The following is a 14,849-nucleotide window of genomic DNA, read 5'->3' as shown; positions in this document are numbered from 1 at the left end:
ACGCACAATGTATTGAATTAATAGTTAAGGGCCTGACGGGCTGTGATCAGACAACACACAGGAGCTGAGCCAACGCTTCTTTAGCTATCTGTGTGGGACCACTTTCATCGTTCTCATCCCACACCAGGCTTACGTGAACAGTGACGCTGACATTAAGGATTATTATTAAAGTTGAATGTGGCATGTAGAATAGTCTGTCACAGACACAGCTGCCCATGGAGAGAGGAGCACTGCACTCTGAAAAAGGAAATTGATTTTAGGTAAACAATTTGATTAAGGCCACCAGAGGAAAGTGGGAAAGCTGGTATCGCAGGTGCAGCAAAATGCTTATATTTCTAGCATACCTAAGAATACACAGCAATACACATAAACCCCCCAAATAACAATTATGTAATTAAGAAACATCAGAACGGGCAATGTCAAAGTCCGGAATATAAACATAATATATACAGTGCCTTGCGAAAGTATTCGGCCCCCTTGAACTTTGCCACATTTCAGGCTTCAAACATAAAGATATAAAACTGTATTTTTTTGTGAAGAATCAACAACAAGTGGGACACAATCATGAAGTGGAACGACATTTATTGGATATTTCAAACTTTTTTAACAAATCAAAAACTGAAAAATTGGGCGTGCAAAATTATTCAGCCCCCTTAAGTTAATACTTTGTAGCGCCACCTTTTGCTGCGATTACAGCTGTAAGTCGCTTGGGGTATGTCTCTATCAGTTTTGCACATTGAGAGACTGACATTTTTTCCCATTCCTCCTTGCAAAACAGCTCGAGCTCAGTGAGGTTGGATGGAGAGCATTTGTGAACAGCAGTTTTCAGTTCTTTCCACAGATTCTCGATTGGATTCAGGTCTGGACTTTGACTTGGCCATTCTAACACCTGGATATGTTTATTTTTGAACCATTCCATTGTAGATTTTGCTTTATGTTTTGGATCATTGTCTTGTTGGAAGACAAATCTCCGTCCCAGTCTCAGGTCTTTTGCAGACTCCATCAGGTTTTCTTCCAGAATGGTCCTGTATTTGGCTCCATCCATCTTCCCATCAATTTTAACCATCTTCCCTGTCCCTGCTGAAGAAAAGCAGGCCCAAACCATGATGCTGCCACCACCATGTTTGACAGTGGGGATGGTGTGTTCAGCTGTGTTGCTTTTACGCCAAACATAACGTTTTGCATTGTTGCCAAAAAGTTCAATTTTGGTTTCATCTGACCAGAGCACCTTCTTCCACATGTTTGGTGTGTCTCCCAGGTGCCTTGTGGCAAACTTTAAACGACACTTTTTATGGATATCTTTAAGAAATGGCTTTCTTCTTGTCACTCTTCCATAAAGGCCAGATTTGTGCAATATACGGCTGATTGTTGTCCTATGGACAGAGTCTCCCACCTCAGCTGTAGATCTCTGCAGTTCATCCAGAGTGATCATGGGCCTCTTGGCTGCATCTCTGATCAGTCTTCTCCTTGTATGAGCTGAAAGTTTAGAGGGACGGCCAGGTCTTGGTAGATTTGCAGTGGTCTGATACTCCTTCCATTTCAATATTATCGCTTGCACAGTGCTCCTTGGGATGTTTAAAGCTTGGGAAATCTTTTTGTATCCAAATCCGGCTTTAAACTTCTTCACAACAGTATCTCGGACCTGCCTGGTGTGTTTCTTGTTCTTCATGATGCTCTCTGCGCTTTTAACGGACCTCTGAGACTATCACAGTGCAGGTGCATTTATACGGAGACTTGATTACACACAGGTTTATTGTATTTATCATCACTAGTCATTTAGGTCAACATTGGATCATTCAGAGATCCTCACTGAACTTCTGGAGAGAGTTTGCTGCACTGAAAGTAAAGGGGCTGAATAATTTTGCACGCCCAATTTTTCAGTTTTTGATTTGTTAAAAAAGTTTGAAATATCCAATAAATGTCGTTCCACTTCATGATTGTGTCCCACTTGTTGTTGATTCTTCACAAAAAATACAGTTTTATATCTTTATGTTTGAACCCTGAAATGTGGCAAAAGGTCGCAAAGTTCAAGGGGGCCGAATACTTTCGCAAGGCACTGTATATATATATATATACAGTATGTTGTAAATTTTATATTTTATATTCTTCAAAGTAGCCACCCTTTGCCTTGATGACAGCTTTGCACACTCTTGGCATTCTGCAAAGAAACCATTACTACAGGACACCAATAAGAAGAAGAGACTTGCTTGGGCCAAGAAACACGAGCAATGGACATTAGACCAGTGGAAATCTGTCCTTTGGTCTGTCTGATGAGTCCAAATTTGAGATTTTTGGTTCCAACCACCATGTCTTTGTGAGATGCAGAGTAGGTGAACGGAGGATCTCCGCATGTGTGGTTCCCACTGTGAAGCGTGGATGAGGAGGTGTGATGGTGTGGGGGTGCTTTGCTGGTGACACTGTCTGTGATTTATTTAGAATTCAAGGCACACTTAACCAGCATGGCTCCCACATCATTCAGCAGCAACACGCCATCCCATCTGGTTTGTGCTTAGTGAGACGATCATTTGTTTTTCAACAGGACAATGACCCAAAACAGACCTCCAGGTTGTGTAAGGGCTATCTGACCAAGAAGGAGAGTGATGGAGTGCTGCATCAGATGACCTGACCTCCACAATCACCAGACCTCAACCCAATTGAGATTGTTTGGGGTGAGTTGGACCGCGGAGTGAAGGAAAAGCAGACAACAAGTGCTCAGCATATGTGGGAACTCCTTCAAGACTGTTGGAAAAGCATTCCTCATGAAGCTGGTTGAGAGAATGACAAGAGTGTGCAAAGCTGTCATCAAGGCAAAGGGTGTCTACTTTGAAGAATCTCAAATGTAAAATGTATTTTGATTTGTTTAACACTTTTTTGGTTACTACGTGATTCCATATGTGTTATTTCATAGTTTTTATGTCTTCACTATTATTCTACAATGTAGAAAATAGTAAAAATAAAGAAAAACCCATGAATGAGTAGGTGTGTCCGAACTTTTGACTGATACTGTACATATGAAGCGGGTAGGTAAAACAGTATGTGAACATTATTAAAGTGATCAGTGTTCAATGACTGTGTACATAGGGCAGCAGTCTCTAAGGTGCAGAGTAGAGTACTGGGTGTTAGCCGGTTAGTAACACAGACTAAGATTCAGGGCAGGATACTGGGTGGGTGCCAGCTAGTGTTGACTATTTTACAGTCTGATGGCCTAGCAAGCTGTTTTTCAGTCTCTCGGTTCCAGCTTTAATGCACCTGTACTGTGTCTGCCTTTTAGATGGTAGTGTGGTTAACAGACTGTGGCTCGGGTGGCTGATTGTGCCTCTGGTGATGCGTTGGGCTGGGTTGCGTACCAAGCAGTGATAAAGCCCGACAGGTTGCTCTCAATGGTGCGTCTCTGGAAGTTTGTGAGGGTTTGTCTACCCCGTCGTATAAACACCAGAGACGTGGATTAGTGTATCTCTGTGTATATAAGGTAGTACTGGGTTTACCTTAAGACCATTCAGCTGAAACTCTGCCCCATCTGTCTCAGAGTTGCAGCCATCACAAGCACTCAACCTCGCCTTGCCGAAAGAGAGGGGGGATCATTACCACAGCACAGAGGTGTGGAGTTAAGACTAGGCTGTTTTCACAAACCCAACCTTGTGAAAGGGCTAGGTAAGTGGGTGTTACGGTGCTGCTATTGCTATTGTTTGTGCAGTAGTTCTGAGGTGAGAGAAGATGTATCCAAGTAAAGGAAGCGCGAGCGCTGTATCGAAAGGTATCAGATCTTTCATCCCCATCTCGTCAAATCAGCATATGTACACTGTAAAGGAAACGTCATCTCTCTGTGGGGGTTTGATATCTTATCAGGCTAAATGCATTTTCTCTTTGTTCACAGATCATTCACATTGAGTCATCTGGGGTTTGAATGTCAAACCAGATAAATATAAGGATGGAGCTCCGTGGAGCTGTAATATGTGTGTGAAACAACTGAGACAGTCTGTGTTTGACCATTGTATTCCATAGGATAGCTCTGAGTATCTTTAAGCTACTCTCCCATTTCCATGCTTGAAATGGTGCCATCATTCCAAAGGCAGAACCCCTGCCAATTTATCGCTGCTCCTTACATGGCAGTGAGCAAGCCGGTATTGAGCAACTGACAACTTTGTGGCAAGGCTGCAGAGATACAGTACTCCGCAAGTCTGCATGCAGTAATCATCCTTATTATGAGAGCGTTTTGATGTCATTATAGCCAGCTCTTCACAAATATAGGCGTAAACATAAGCGAATGATAAATATAAGCGTAAATAAAACAGGGCGTGAATATAGCAAGTGTCGTAATGAAATCGAAGGGTTGAAGGTTGCATCGGAGAGCACTGGCCAACTCCACTCTCTTCATGTGATATGTTTCACACTGACAGGAAAAGCCCCTCCCCCCCATGCAGATATTAATATGAACCTAGCCCCTCCGCTCACCCTCCTCCGACACGTTTCCCTGGCCTCATGATATTTGAATTAATGAATGGCCTCCTGGACCCCCTGACGCGCAGACAGCACAGATGAAATTGCTGAACTTGTATAGGCAAAGCAGTGCTACGATCAGCTTATTACATGGTCGGAGAGGAGGGGAGGATCCCGGGCTGCCTGCAGCCGCCTAATTGGTTGCTCCCTCAGCAGTGGGGAGGGGCCGAGGAGAGGCAAAGAGAGGAGAGGGAATGAGGGCAGTGTTCTAATTTAGGGGGGATAGGATTGGGAATGCCCGTTAGATGTGGCTTGCCGATAATAGCACACATCAGCCACAGCGCTGCAAATGAGAGCACAGGCAGAGAGCAGGGGACTGAGTGCAGAATGATACCATAGAGCACAGAGCGAGAGAAGGAGTGGGAGAGAGTGTATTGTCAGCACGTTGGAGAGCGCAAAGCACAGAGGACTGAGAGAGTGCAGGAAAGGAGGAGAAGAAGCGGAGAGAGGGAAAAAATATAGAGGATTGTGTTTTTGTAGGGGGGTAAAAGTTCCCACCGCTCCAGGCAGAAAGCAGACCTGAGGTCAGCAGCAGGGAGAAGTGAACCAGGTGGAAGAAGTGGAGCAGCTGACAGCAGGAGAGAAAGAGTCACAGGGGGTCTGCTCTCACGGCAAACATCACAGCAGTGTGGAGAGCACAGGAGATCCAGGGGACACTATTGAAACTTACCGACTCAAGGACGCAGTCTGCCGTCACTTGTCAGGGTAATAATGGTTCTCACTGGACTAGGGCTTCTCTGCATGGCTAACTCAAGAGCATGAGAGCAGACGCTGGGCATTGGGCGGAAGACACATAGAGCTGGGAATAGCGCCTGTGTCGTTCCTTCCTCTCACTTACCTGTGTTGGGGAGATAGAAAGATTCTGATATAGAAACATTCCGATTGTCTGGCCTTGAAGAGAATCAGTACAGAGCAGAGAGGGAGAGAGGAGCCGGTTAGAGTGGGAGAGTTCTGTCCTCTCATCTCTGAGACATGGTAGAGTGTGTAACAGTAGCGAGCCCCTCAGCAGCAGCAGCAACAGCCCCAGAGCATGGAGAAGTCCAGCAGTGAGGAGTCAGCCATTCACCGCAGCCCGTCCGTGGATAGCCGCGACTCTGACTTTGCCCGCGCCTCTACATCTGGCCGCCCGTTCGGTGGCCGCGGCTTCACCGCCGGCGCGTTCTACGGCTCCACGGGGCCACGTGGCGCCTCCGCCGCACAGGGGCAGGCTGGGACAGCGGCCGATGCCAGCGTCAACATCGGAGGAGACAAGAGCAGCAATAACAAGTACACGGCGCCCAAAGGCAGCAAATACGTGGTCTTTTACCTGGATCTATCCTTTGTGTTCCTTTTAGAATTCAAGAAGTGCAACATGGCACGGGGCTGTCTCTGCTGTTTGAAGTACACGATGTTCCTCTTCAACCTCATCTTCTGGGTAAGTAAACATGATTTATCTCTCTTCTTCTTCTCTTTCTCATGTCTCCATCGTGTTTGTTCTGTTTTGGGGATGGCTAATTATAGGATGCATTAGGATGAATTTGGGCCAACAAGCAGGAATGACACTGACACATGGTGCTGGAAATTACTCAGTGGATACAAATGTAAACGGGGTAGTCATTAGGTGTGCAGTAATATGAGTAAGGCAAGATGGTAAAATGTCATATTGCATAATACTTGTAAACTGATATACGGATCATTTCAAGACTTCTGTTCAGGCGTATGTGAGATAAAGATTGGTGTTCAAGTTTATGAGGATCATTATGAAAACCCTTTTCTTCTCAAGGTGATACTGTAGGTCTTTGTGCAACCATGTGTGTTTCATAACTATGTCTGCCTCATCCTGGCATGAGGGGGGCTCATTTGCATGTTACTATCGCTGGTTGTTATTGAGGCGTTGGAGTGGGGGTTGTCACTCCAACGCCTCAAAGTCCAAATTGGCTATATCGTAAAAATGGATGAAAACAAACATTTGCTGTTTGGTTTTAATTTGAAGATTAGGGTTAGGCATACGGTTAGCAGTGTGGTTAAGTTTAGAGTTAGGTTTAACATCAGATTTGAAAAAGAGTTTGAGGAGTGGTTGCTCCTCCATGTCTCCATGTGGGTGCTCTGCTGGGGTGCTGGGGCTGACACTCATTCAGATGGCTTTACAACATGGCTCCATGTGGCTGGGGTGCTGGCACTCATTCAGATGACTTTACAACATGGCTCCTGATGGATGCTGATTTACTGCAAACATTATGAGGATTTAGAGTGTTAAGCTGTCTAGTTAAAGGACAGGGGGGCATTGCTTACATGTTTTAGATGGAACCATGACATATCTGGGGAATGGTTCTGAAAGATTTAGAACGATTGAGGATGTTTTAATTCATTTTGGAGAGCCACTGGAGAGTTGGATGGGAATAATCTGATTTGTTGGTTTTGATTTACACATTGGGATTTTTGGGGTTAACAAAGATTTTAAAAAAAAACATCATCACACATCATCATCAAATCCCCCAGATTGCAGTGGGCCTTATGTTGGCATCTGTCATTTTGTTTGTGAAAGTAGGCATCCCCAGAAATATTTAACCAGTGGATTACCCGGGGTTTAGTTGATGGACCGGAGCCTTTTGTGTGGAGCCAGTCATGTGTGAAGCGTAATAACGTCACAACACCACAGGGTATACCTCTCCAATCACGTCACCACTAGCCTACTACGTGCACCCTGCAATCTGGGGCACATTTGAGGCTCAGGCACCAGGCTGCTGCCCATTATTACTGAACCATGACGAGACCAATAGCCCACAGCACAGATTCCAATGTAGCTTTCGGGCAGAACACCCACACAGTGCAAGAGGGATATGTGTGTGCCTGATTAGCAAGGCCTGCTCAGATCAGGCAAGGTGTGTGTGCAGTACGTGATGCATGTGGAGGGATCAGAGGCCGGGCTACTGGATGGCGGCTGAGGTCATTGTGTCAGTGCTGCTTTGCCATCCGTGACAGCTACGGGAGGATTTAGCTGAGGCGCTTGCTCTCCCCGAGGGCTTTGTGTGGCTCAACCTGTACTTAACCCCTTGTGTTGGCAGTAAAACCCCCCATGTTAATAACCTGATGCTCTAGCTCCACACTGGGAGGAGTGGGGAAAGAGACTTTGCCTTTGGCACTGAGCTGGATGCCCTAGACCTGCCTTATTGTCACTGACTCTCCTAGGGTTGGGGAGAGTAAGGAGGGCTATGGGCACCCTATGGTGTGAGGAAATTGTGACCTTCCTCTGTGTGCGTGTTGATCAGTGGGGAAGCCTGGAGTGGCCGGGGGGCTTTCACTAGCGCAATGGCTCCCGCTGGGCAGTAATTGAGCTCCTCACACTGCTAATGTTCACTTAATGATCACGCCCCTTGCTAGCAGATTGATAGTCGTTGTGGCGCCTTGACTCCCTTTAATGACAGTTTAATAACTGTCCCAGGGGAGTCACTGTTTCCCTGGGTGGCCATGTATCCACCTCTCTGTGAAGGCAGGAGGTGTCTGTCTGTCTGTCTGTCTGTCTGTCTGTCTGTCTGCTGCAGCCCCACCGGGTCCGGGTGTCCAAAGGCAGCACTGAGGCTGGCTGAAGCCTGTGGCTGGACCCAGTTTAGGGAGAGACACAGGGGCTTGGGGACTGGGGGACAGGGTGAAAAGCAGCCCTGTATCCTGACACCCCTGGGACATTGCTGCTCTCCCTGTGGCACTCCATGAATCGCAAGTTTACGCTGCCTGCCCAGGGCCTCAGCTTTGACACCCCAGATCGGAGCGGAGTTGCGTGGTGGCTGCCAGGCCTATGGCGTAACCCGACGCCAGGTGCAGACAGCGGGCCTCCCTCGAAACCCACAACCCCCAGCCCTCCACTCCCTCCACGGGGCTTACAGCGGTAACTTGAAGCACAAGGTAAATAGCGCAGGCACTCCAGGCATGTCCCATGCACTCATCTCCAGGCCTCTCCAGCAGTTGTTCCTGACCATCTGGCTTCTCTTTCTTATGGAGATTAGTGTTAGTCTGAGCTGCAGCATGGTTGGGGGGTCTGGGTCAGATCAGAGTATCTGGTGGTGTAGTAGTCAGGATTGAGAGCAAGTCTCCTTTGGATGACGGAGGACACCACCAATAAAGCCAGTGGTCACGACAATCACACCAAATCACAGTGGCTATGCCCAAAAATACAGTGATGACTGGACGACATGTTGGTAGACACACTATGAGTCGGGGAGCAAGATTGGGTTGGCTGTGATTTCCTATGTGTGTCAGCTTGCAGACTGGCCGTGGTGTATTTGCAGGCCCCTGCTCTGTGTCCTCTCTCTGTGATGTCTGATAGAATCTCTGGTCTGCTCTGCCCAGCCCTCCCTCCTTTACTCCCTCCACTATTAATCGGTTCCTTCCCTCCCTGAAACATCCTCCCTGTTTCCTTCCCTTCCCAACACGGACACATAGTGCACCTTTGTTAGAAAGAGCTGCCTCCATCCCACCACTGTGTCATTATCATACCATAAGCAAAGCCTCATTTGATATTCATATTTGGAGAATAACTGGCCGCTCAGCATCCTTACCTTATAACGGGCCAAAGAAGTGGTGCAAATCCTTTGTTAGGGGAGTAGAAGATCCAACTGTGTTTAGCATTCATGAATTCCTATGCTTGCTTAGGGGATTGCTGGAGGATTTATATGCCATTTGGTCGAAGGAAACAAAAGATTAGTTTCCCCATCGATTTAATCACCTGAGTTGACATTTTTGTTTTAAATGTAGCTAGCCAGAAGAAAAGAGCTTGAAACCTAATGACAGTTTCAAGGTGTTTGTGTGTGTTTTCCTCATTGAACGGTGGCTTTATAAAGCATTGCCTTGGCAATCATTTCACTCATGCTGTCCCATTCCTTCATGCCACAAGGTTTTGAGCCAAGGTGCCGAAGCAATTTGCCTGCTGTTTTCCCCCTCACAGAGTGCTGAAAAGTTCACTAAACCCCTCGGCCCCAAGGGACTTCACATTGTAACAAACTTTCAGATGTACTCTCTCACCAGAAGTCTATCACAAGTTAACTTAATCCCTTACTAGGTGATGTGGAGGTTAAACTGAAATTGAGGCGCAGTGAATTGTTTGAACTCATGAAACCAGCTTTCAATAATTCATGATGGATTCAATAATTATTACATGGATTTCCAATACTGACATGCATACTGATAAAAAAAGATTGAACCTTTATTTAACTAGGCAAGTCGGTTAAGAACAAATTGTTATTTACAATGTTGGCCTAGGATCAGTGGGTTAACTGCCTTGTTCAGGGGCAGAATGACAGATTTTTACCTTGTCAGCTCGGGGATTCTATCTAGCAACCTTTCTGTTACTTCCCCAACGCTCTAACCACCTGCCGCCCTGATTCAGGAGTGGCTTAAATAACACAATATATTATTGTGAAGCTATATCAAACAGTACTTTAGGGCAATGTAATGTAGACAATTAATATCCAAAACAGTACAAGAGGACATGATCCTGCCATGTCAATTTTTACTCTCAAATAAGGACATGGCATATCTGATTCTCCTGCATTGGACAATGTATTTAATTTATTTACATTTACTTAGAAGAAGTATTGACGTAGTTGATATGCATTTGATCATTTTAAGTGTTGTAAGTAGCACAGGGCCTTTTGGGGGCCCTAAGAGAGATTTGGTAAGGGCCCTTTGGCACGTGCCCTTCATGCCCGGTCAGTAATTTTTGCCATGATTAATACAAGTTTAGACAGCTGGCTAGACTAATTTACCAATCAAAAAATGTTTTATGAGTGACTGTCATTGGCTGACATAAAAAACTGCTGCTGCACAACCATATTTCGAACTGTAAGTTGAGACCCCAACTGAGTACAAAAATGTAACAATAATACTAAATTGGGGTGGGGGCCCCCTAGTGGCCAGGGTCCCTAAACGAAAGCTTATGCCGCCTATACCTGGGGCCGGCCCTGAATTAGCATCCCCACAGGAGAAGGTACAGCCTTGGCTCAATATTCCTACTCTAACCTGCACTCCAATATCTCCATATACTGTAACCCCGCTCCCTGCCTGTGTCCAGTAGCTAAATGTCTGGGGAGATACATTTTAATTTACACATCTCCACCCGGCCTGCTCCTTCAATTGCCAACCTACCTCATTGTAGAGCTCTGCAGAGCTCATTAGCTTGTGTAACAGATCAAATGGGATATAGGCCCATATAATGTGGTGGCTTGTGGTGGGTGTAGTTAGCCAGAGATGTAAGTCTCCCCACCCCCCATGCTGGCTGATTGGAAATTGAGACAGCCTGTTTAGAGTAGAGACTCACTGTGTCAGTTATGACTCATAACATACTAGGTGCCACCGTTCAATAAAAACCTGTTACTGGGTTCCCAGGGCAAGACCAAAATAGCATCCCCATGCCCTGTGAAAGAGGGGGTTTTAATGATCATGCTGACATGTTTATTTTTGTTTCTCGTAGTAAACATGGTAGCGTAGCGCATGCATCTAAACAGGCATTATCCTAGGGCAGGAGGAAATTTTATTTGGTTTTAACAAGGTTTGATGGGAGGCTGGGGTGCTATTGTGTCAATATTGTGTTGTTGACTAGAGTGTGCCAGGTGAACGGAGAGACATAGAGAGACCAGATGAAATAACAACTGCTATGAGAGAGGTAGCTAAGCTAGCTCCGTAAAACCTTGGACACCTGCCATTGTGTGACAGTTGCTTGGCATCCCCCAGACCAAAGCTCTCTTATTCCTCCCACATTCCACACCACTGTCCCTCCCAATTAGGAGAACCATCCACAGGGGAAGCTCTCTGGCCAGGGCCAAGCCCTGTATTCACAAAGTGTTTTAAATCATGATTATTTAAAAGACACTTTGTGAACACAAGACCAGGGCTTGGCTATAATCCTTACTGTAGCGTTTACAGTGCAGTATTACTCCACATACCCTCGGACTCTGTCATATCTATAGGTCCCCTTAGTGCTAGATGACGAAACACGTACAGTACAATACACCTACTCATTCCAGGGGTTTTCTTTATTTTTACTAGTTTTTACATTGTTGATTAATAGTAAATACATAAAAACTATGAATTAACACACATGGAATCATGTAGTAACCAAAAATGTGTGGAACAAATCAAAATATATTTCATATTTGAGATTCTTTAAAGTAGCCACCCTTTTCCTTGATGACAGCTTTGCACACTCTTGGCATTCTCTCAACCAGCTACCTTCATGGGGTAGTCACCTGGAGTGCATTTCAATTAACAGGTGTGCCTTGTAAAAAGTTTGTTTGTGGAATTTCTTTACTTCTTAATGCGTTTGAGCCACAAAGTAGTGGTGGTATACAGAAGATAGCCCTATTTGATGAAAGATCAAGTCCATATTCTGGCAAGAACAGCTCAAATAAGCAAGGAGAAATGACAGTCCGTTACATTAAGACATGAAGGTCAGTCAATCCTGAAAATGTTAAGAACTTTCAAAGTTTTGTCAAGTGCAGTCGCAAAAACCTTCAAGCGCAATGATAAAACTGGCTCTCACGAGGACCGCCACAGGAAAATAAGTCCCAGAGTTACCTCTGCCGCAGAGGATGAGTTCATTAGAGTTAACTGCGCCTTAGATTGCAGCCCAAATAAATGCTTCACAGAGTTCAAGTAACAGACACATCTCAACATCAACGGTTCAGAGGAGACTGCATGAATCAAGGCTCCTGAGTGGCGCATTGGTCTAAGGCATGGCATCTCAGTGCAAGAGATGTCACTAAGAGTCCTTGGTTTGAATCCAAGCTGTATCACATCCGGCTGTGATTGGGAGTCCCATAGGGCGGAGCACAATTGACAAAGCATCATCTGGGGTAGGCTGCCATTGTTTTGCTAGTAAAATAAAGGTTACATATTCATGGTCGAATTGCTGCAAAGGAATCACTACTAAATGACACCAATAAAAGTAAGAGACCTGCTTGGGCCAAGAAACACGAGCAATGGACATTAGCCTGGTGGAAATCTGTCCTTTGGTCTGATGAGTCCAAATTTGAGATTTTTGGTTCCAACCTCTGTGTCTTTGTGAGACGCAGAGTAGGTGAACTGATGATCTCCACATCTCCACTGTGAAGCATGGAGGAGGTGGTGTGATGCTGTGGAGGTGCTTTGATGGTGACAATGTATATGATTTATTTAGAATTCAAGGCACACTGAACCAACATGCCTACCACAGCATTCTGCAGCGATACGCCATCCCATTTGCTTTGTGCTTAGTGGGACTATCATTTGTTTTTCAACAGGACAATGACCCAACACACCTCCAGGCTGTGTAAGGGCTATTTGACCAAGAAGGAGAGTAATTGAGTGCTGCATCAGATGAGCTGGCTTCACAATCACCCGACCTCAACCCAATTGAGATGATTTGGGATGAGTTGGTCCGCAGAGTGAAGGAAAAGCAGCCAACAAGTGCTCAGCATATGTGGGAACTCCTTCGAGACTGTTGGAAAAGCATTCCAGGTGAAGCTGGTTGAGAGAATGCCAAGAGTGTGCAAAGCTGTCATGGGTGGCTACTTTGAATAATCTTAAATCTTAAATATATTTTGATTTATTTAACACTATTTTTGGTTATTGCATCATTTCATATGTGTTATTTTATAGTTTTGATGTCTTCACTGTTATTTTACAATGTAGAAAATAGTCAAAATAAAGAAAAACCCTTGAAAGAGTAGGTGTGTCCAAACTTTTAACTGGTGCTGTATGTGTGGACTGGAGTGCTTGTCATCACAAGTCTAGTTAGTGATCATCTCATCAAGGCTGACGGATGACACCTCAGGCCTTCAGGGCTCTTTTTTTTTTTTCTCTCTCCGAGAGAGAGAGATGACCATCATTAGTTCTGCATAGATAACCAGGACCTCTTATTAAACATGTCATGTCAAACCATGTGTCTCTGGTGATGAGGGATGTTTTCCCAAGCAATAGTGTCACTGAGTCACAGAAGGGTTCTGCCTTTAATGATCAGTGGAAGGTGTCTTTTGTGCTGGCAATATCACTTTTTCACTTCTGAGAACTATCCGTACACATAGTTAACGACATAACCAACAGATTGACCACAAAAGGATAATTGAATTGATTCCTAATTGCAACTCCATTTCCATTTGAAGGAATAATGTGTGGATTGCACATTGCACAATAGAGGATGATTGAAATGCTTTCCTCGTGAAATTAAATGGGTCTGAAAGTGATTGTCATTGTGTTGATACAGCATGAGGCTGTGTATCAAATTCGCTGTAGTCGGTAGGAAAGGCTGAGGCACACATTGTATTTTGTCATATTCCCCCTGGAGAATGTATTTTTCTCAGTAGAAGACTTTGAGGCCTCTACTTCAAATAGGCCCTCTCTTTTGTGGTATTATATGATTATATAAGGCAAACTTTAGTTGTGCCAAAGTATTCTACCAACAAAACTGAGATGTGATGTTCTGGTGCTGTTTGTCTATGTAAAAGCCTCTCTTTAGTAGAAGAAGAACATCAACATAAAAAAAAATATTCATAACATTTTACTTTGTAACTTTGAGAAATGTTTAAACGACTGAAAAAAAACTGAGGCAAAGAAGCGTGGGAGTTTTTTTACGAAGTCCCAGTCCCCTGGAGTGGAGTGACGCACAGAAGTGAAACCTGTCAATCAAACATGGTTTGACAACACAACAACAATCCCACTCACTGAGAGAGCATCGGTGGAGTAATACATAACATGGTACAGTGGAAGTGAAGTATGTACCTAGCTAGTGAATAAAGCAGATATTCAATTTGTCATCTACTGTATGACGGTCTCAATGAGTTGAGTTACCTTGACACCGCAACAATTAAGTTCACTTTCTTTTCAGAGACAGTCAGGTTCTTCATTCGGTCAGAGATACTGCTCTATTTTTAACACTTTTACAAAAATCCCCAGCCTTTAATATCTCGAATAATGGGACTCTCAGTATGTTTTATGGTGCTAAAATATTTACTAAGGAGCTTCATGCAAATAGGTGTTGAGAATAAAAGGTTATCATGCTCATGCTTGTCCTTGTAGGGGTTTGTAAACTTGTCTCCATCTCAGGCCTCCACTCACTCCAGGCATTCCGATCGATGCTATTCTGCACCTAAGCAGTGAAGAATGTTAGAATAGCTTGCCCGCCTCGCCCTACTCAGCATTTTCCTCTGTCACCCAAAGGCAAATTAAGGAGAAATCAATACCCCAAGTCGCACTTGCTCAGCCTCAACTCTGAGGGAGAAGGTTTGGGACTATTTCTTTCCACTTGGTCTGCTGAGGAATAACTGGGTTTCGACCGGATTACCTCTCTGCTATTTAATGAATTATTTGGGGCGGCTGGCTTTGATGCACCTTGGCTGCAGACCCTA

At 44.8% G+C, this 14,849-nt stretch overlaps 1 protein-coding gene across 3 annotated transcripts in view; it reads left to right on the top strand.

The window, feature by feature from the left end:
• The window catches only part of LOC139407218 (tetraspanin 9a), a 270,678-nt gene that overhangs the window by 160,228 nt on the left and 95,601 nt on the right, over nucleotides 1-14,849 (top strand). For 2 of the 3 annotated variants that reach the window (XM_071150801.1, XM_071150810.1), the window contains one exon: nucleotides 5,832-5,911. In XM_071150801.1, coding sequence (XP_071006902.1) covers nucleotides 5,849-5,911 — 63 coding nt within the window. In that variant the 5' untranslated portion in view covers nucleotides 5,832-5,848. Of the gene's footprint in view, nucleotides 1-4,743; nucleotides 5,912-14,849 lie in introns of those variants that run through there. The other variant, XM_071150791.1, reaches the window with a different exon arrangement.

Source organism: Oncorhynchus clarkii, chromosome 1, assembly GCF_045791955.1.
Source record: "Oncorhynchus clarkii lewisi isolate Uvic-CL-2024 chromosome 1, UVic_Ocla_1.0, whole genome shotgun sequence".
Lineage (NCBI taxonomy): Eukaryota > Metazoa > Chordata > Actinopteri > Salmoniformes > Salmonidae > Oncorhynchus > Oncorhynchus clarkii.
The sequence above is the reverse complement of the archived record's forward strand: the minus strand, read 5'-3'. Positions and strand labels throughout refer to the sequence as shown.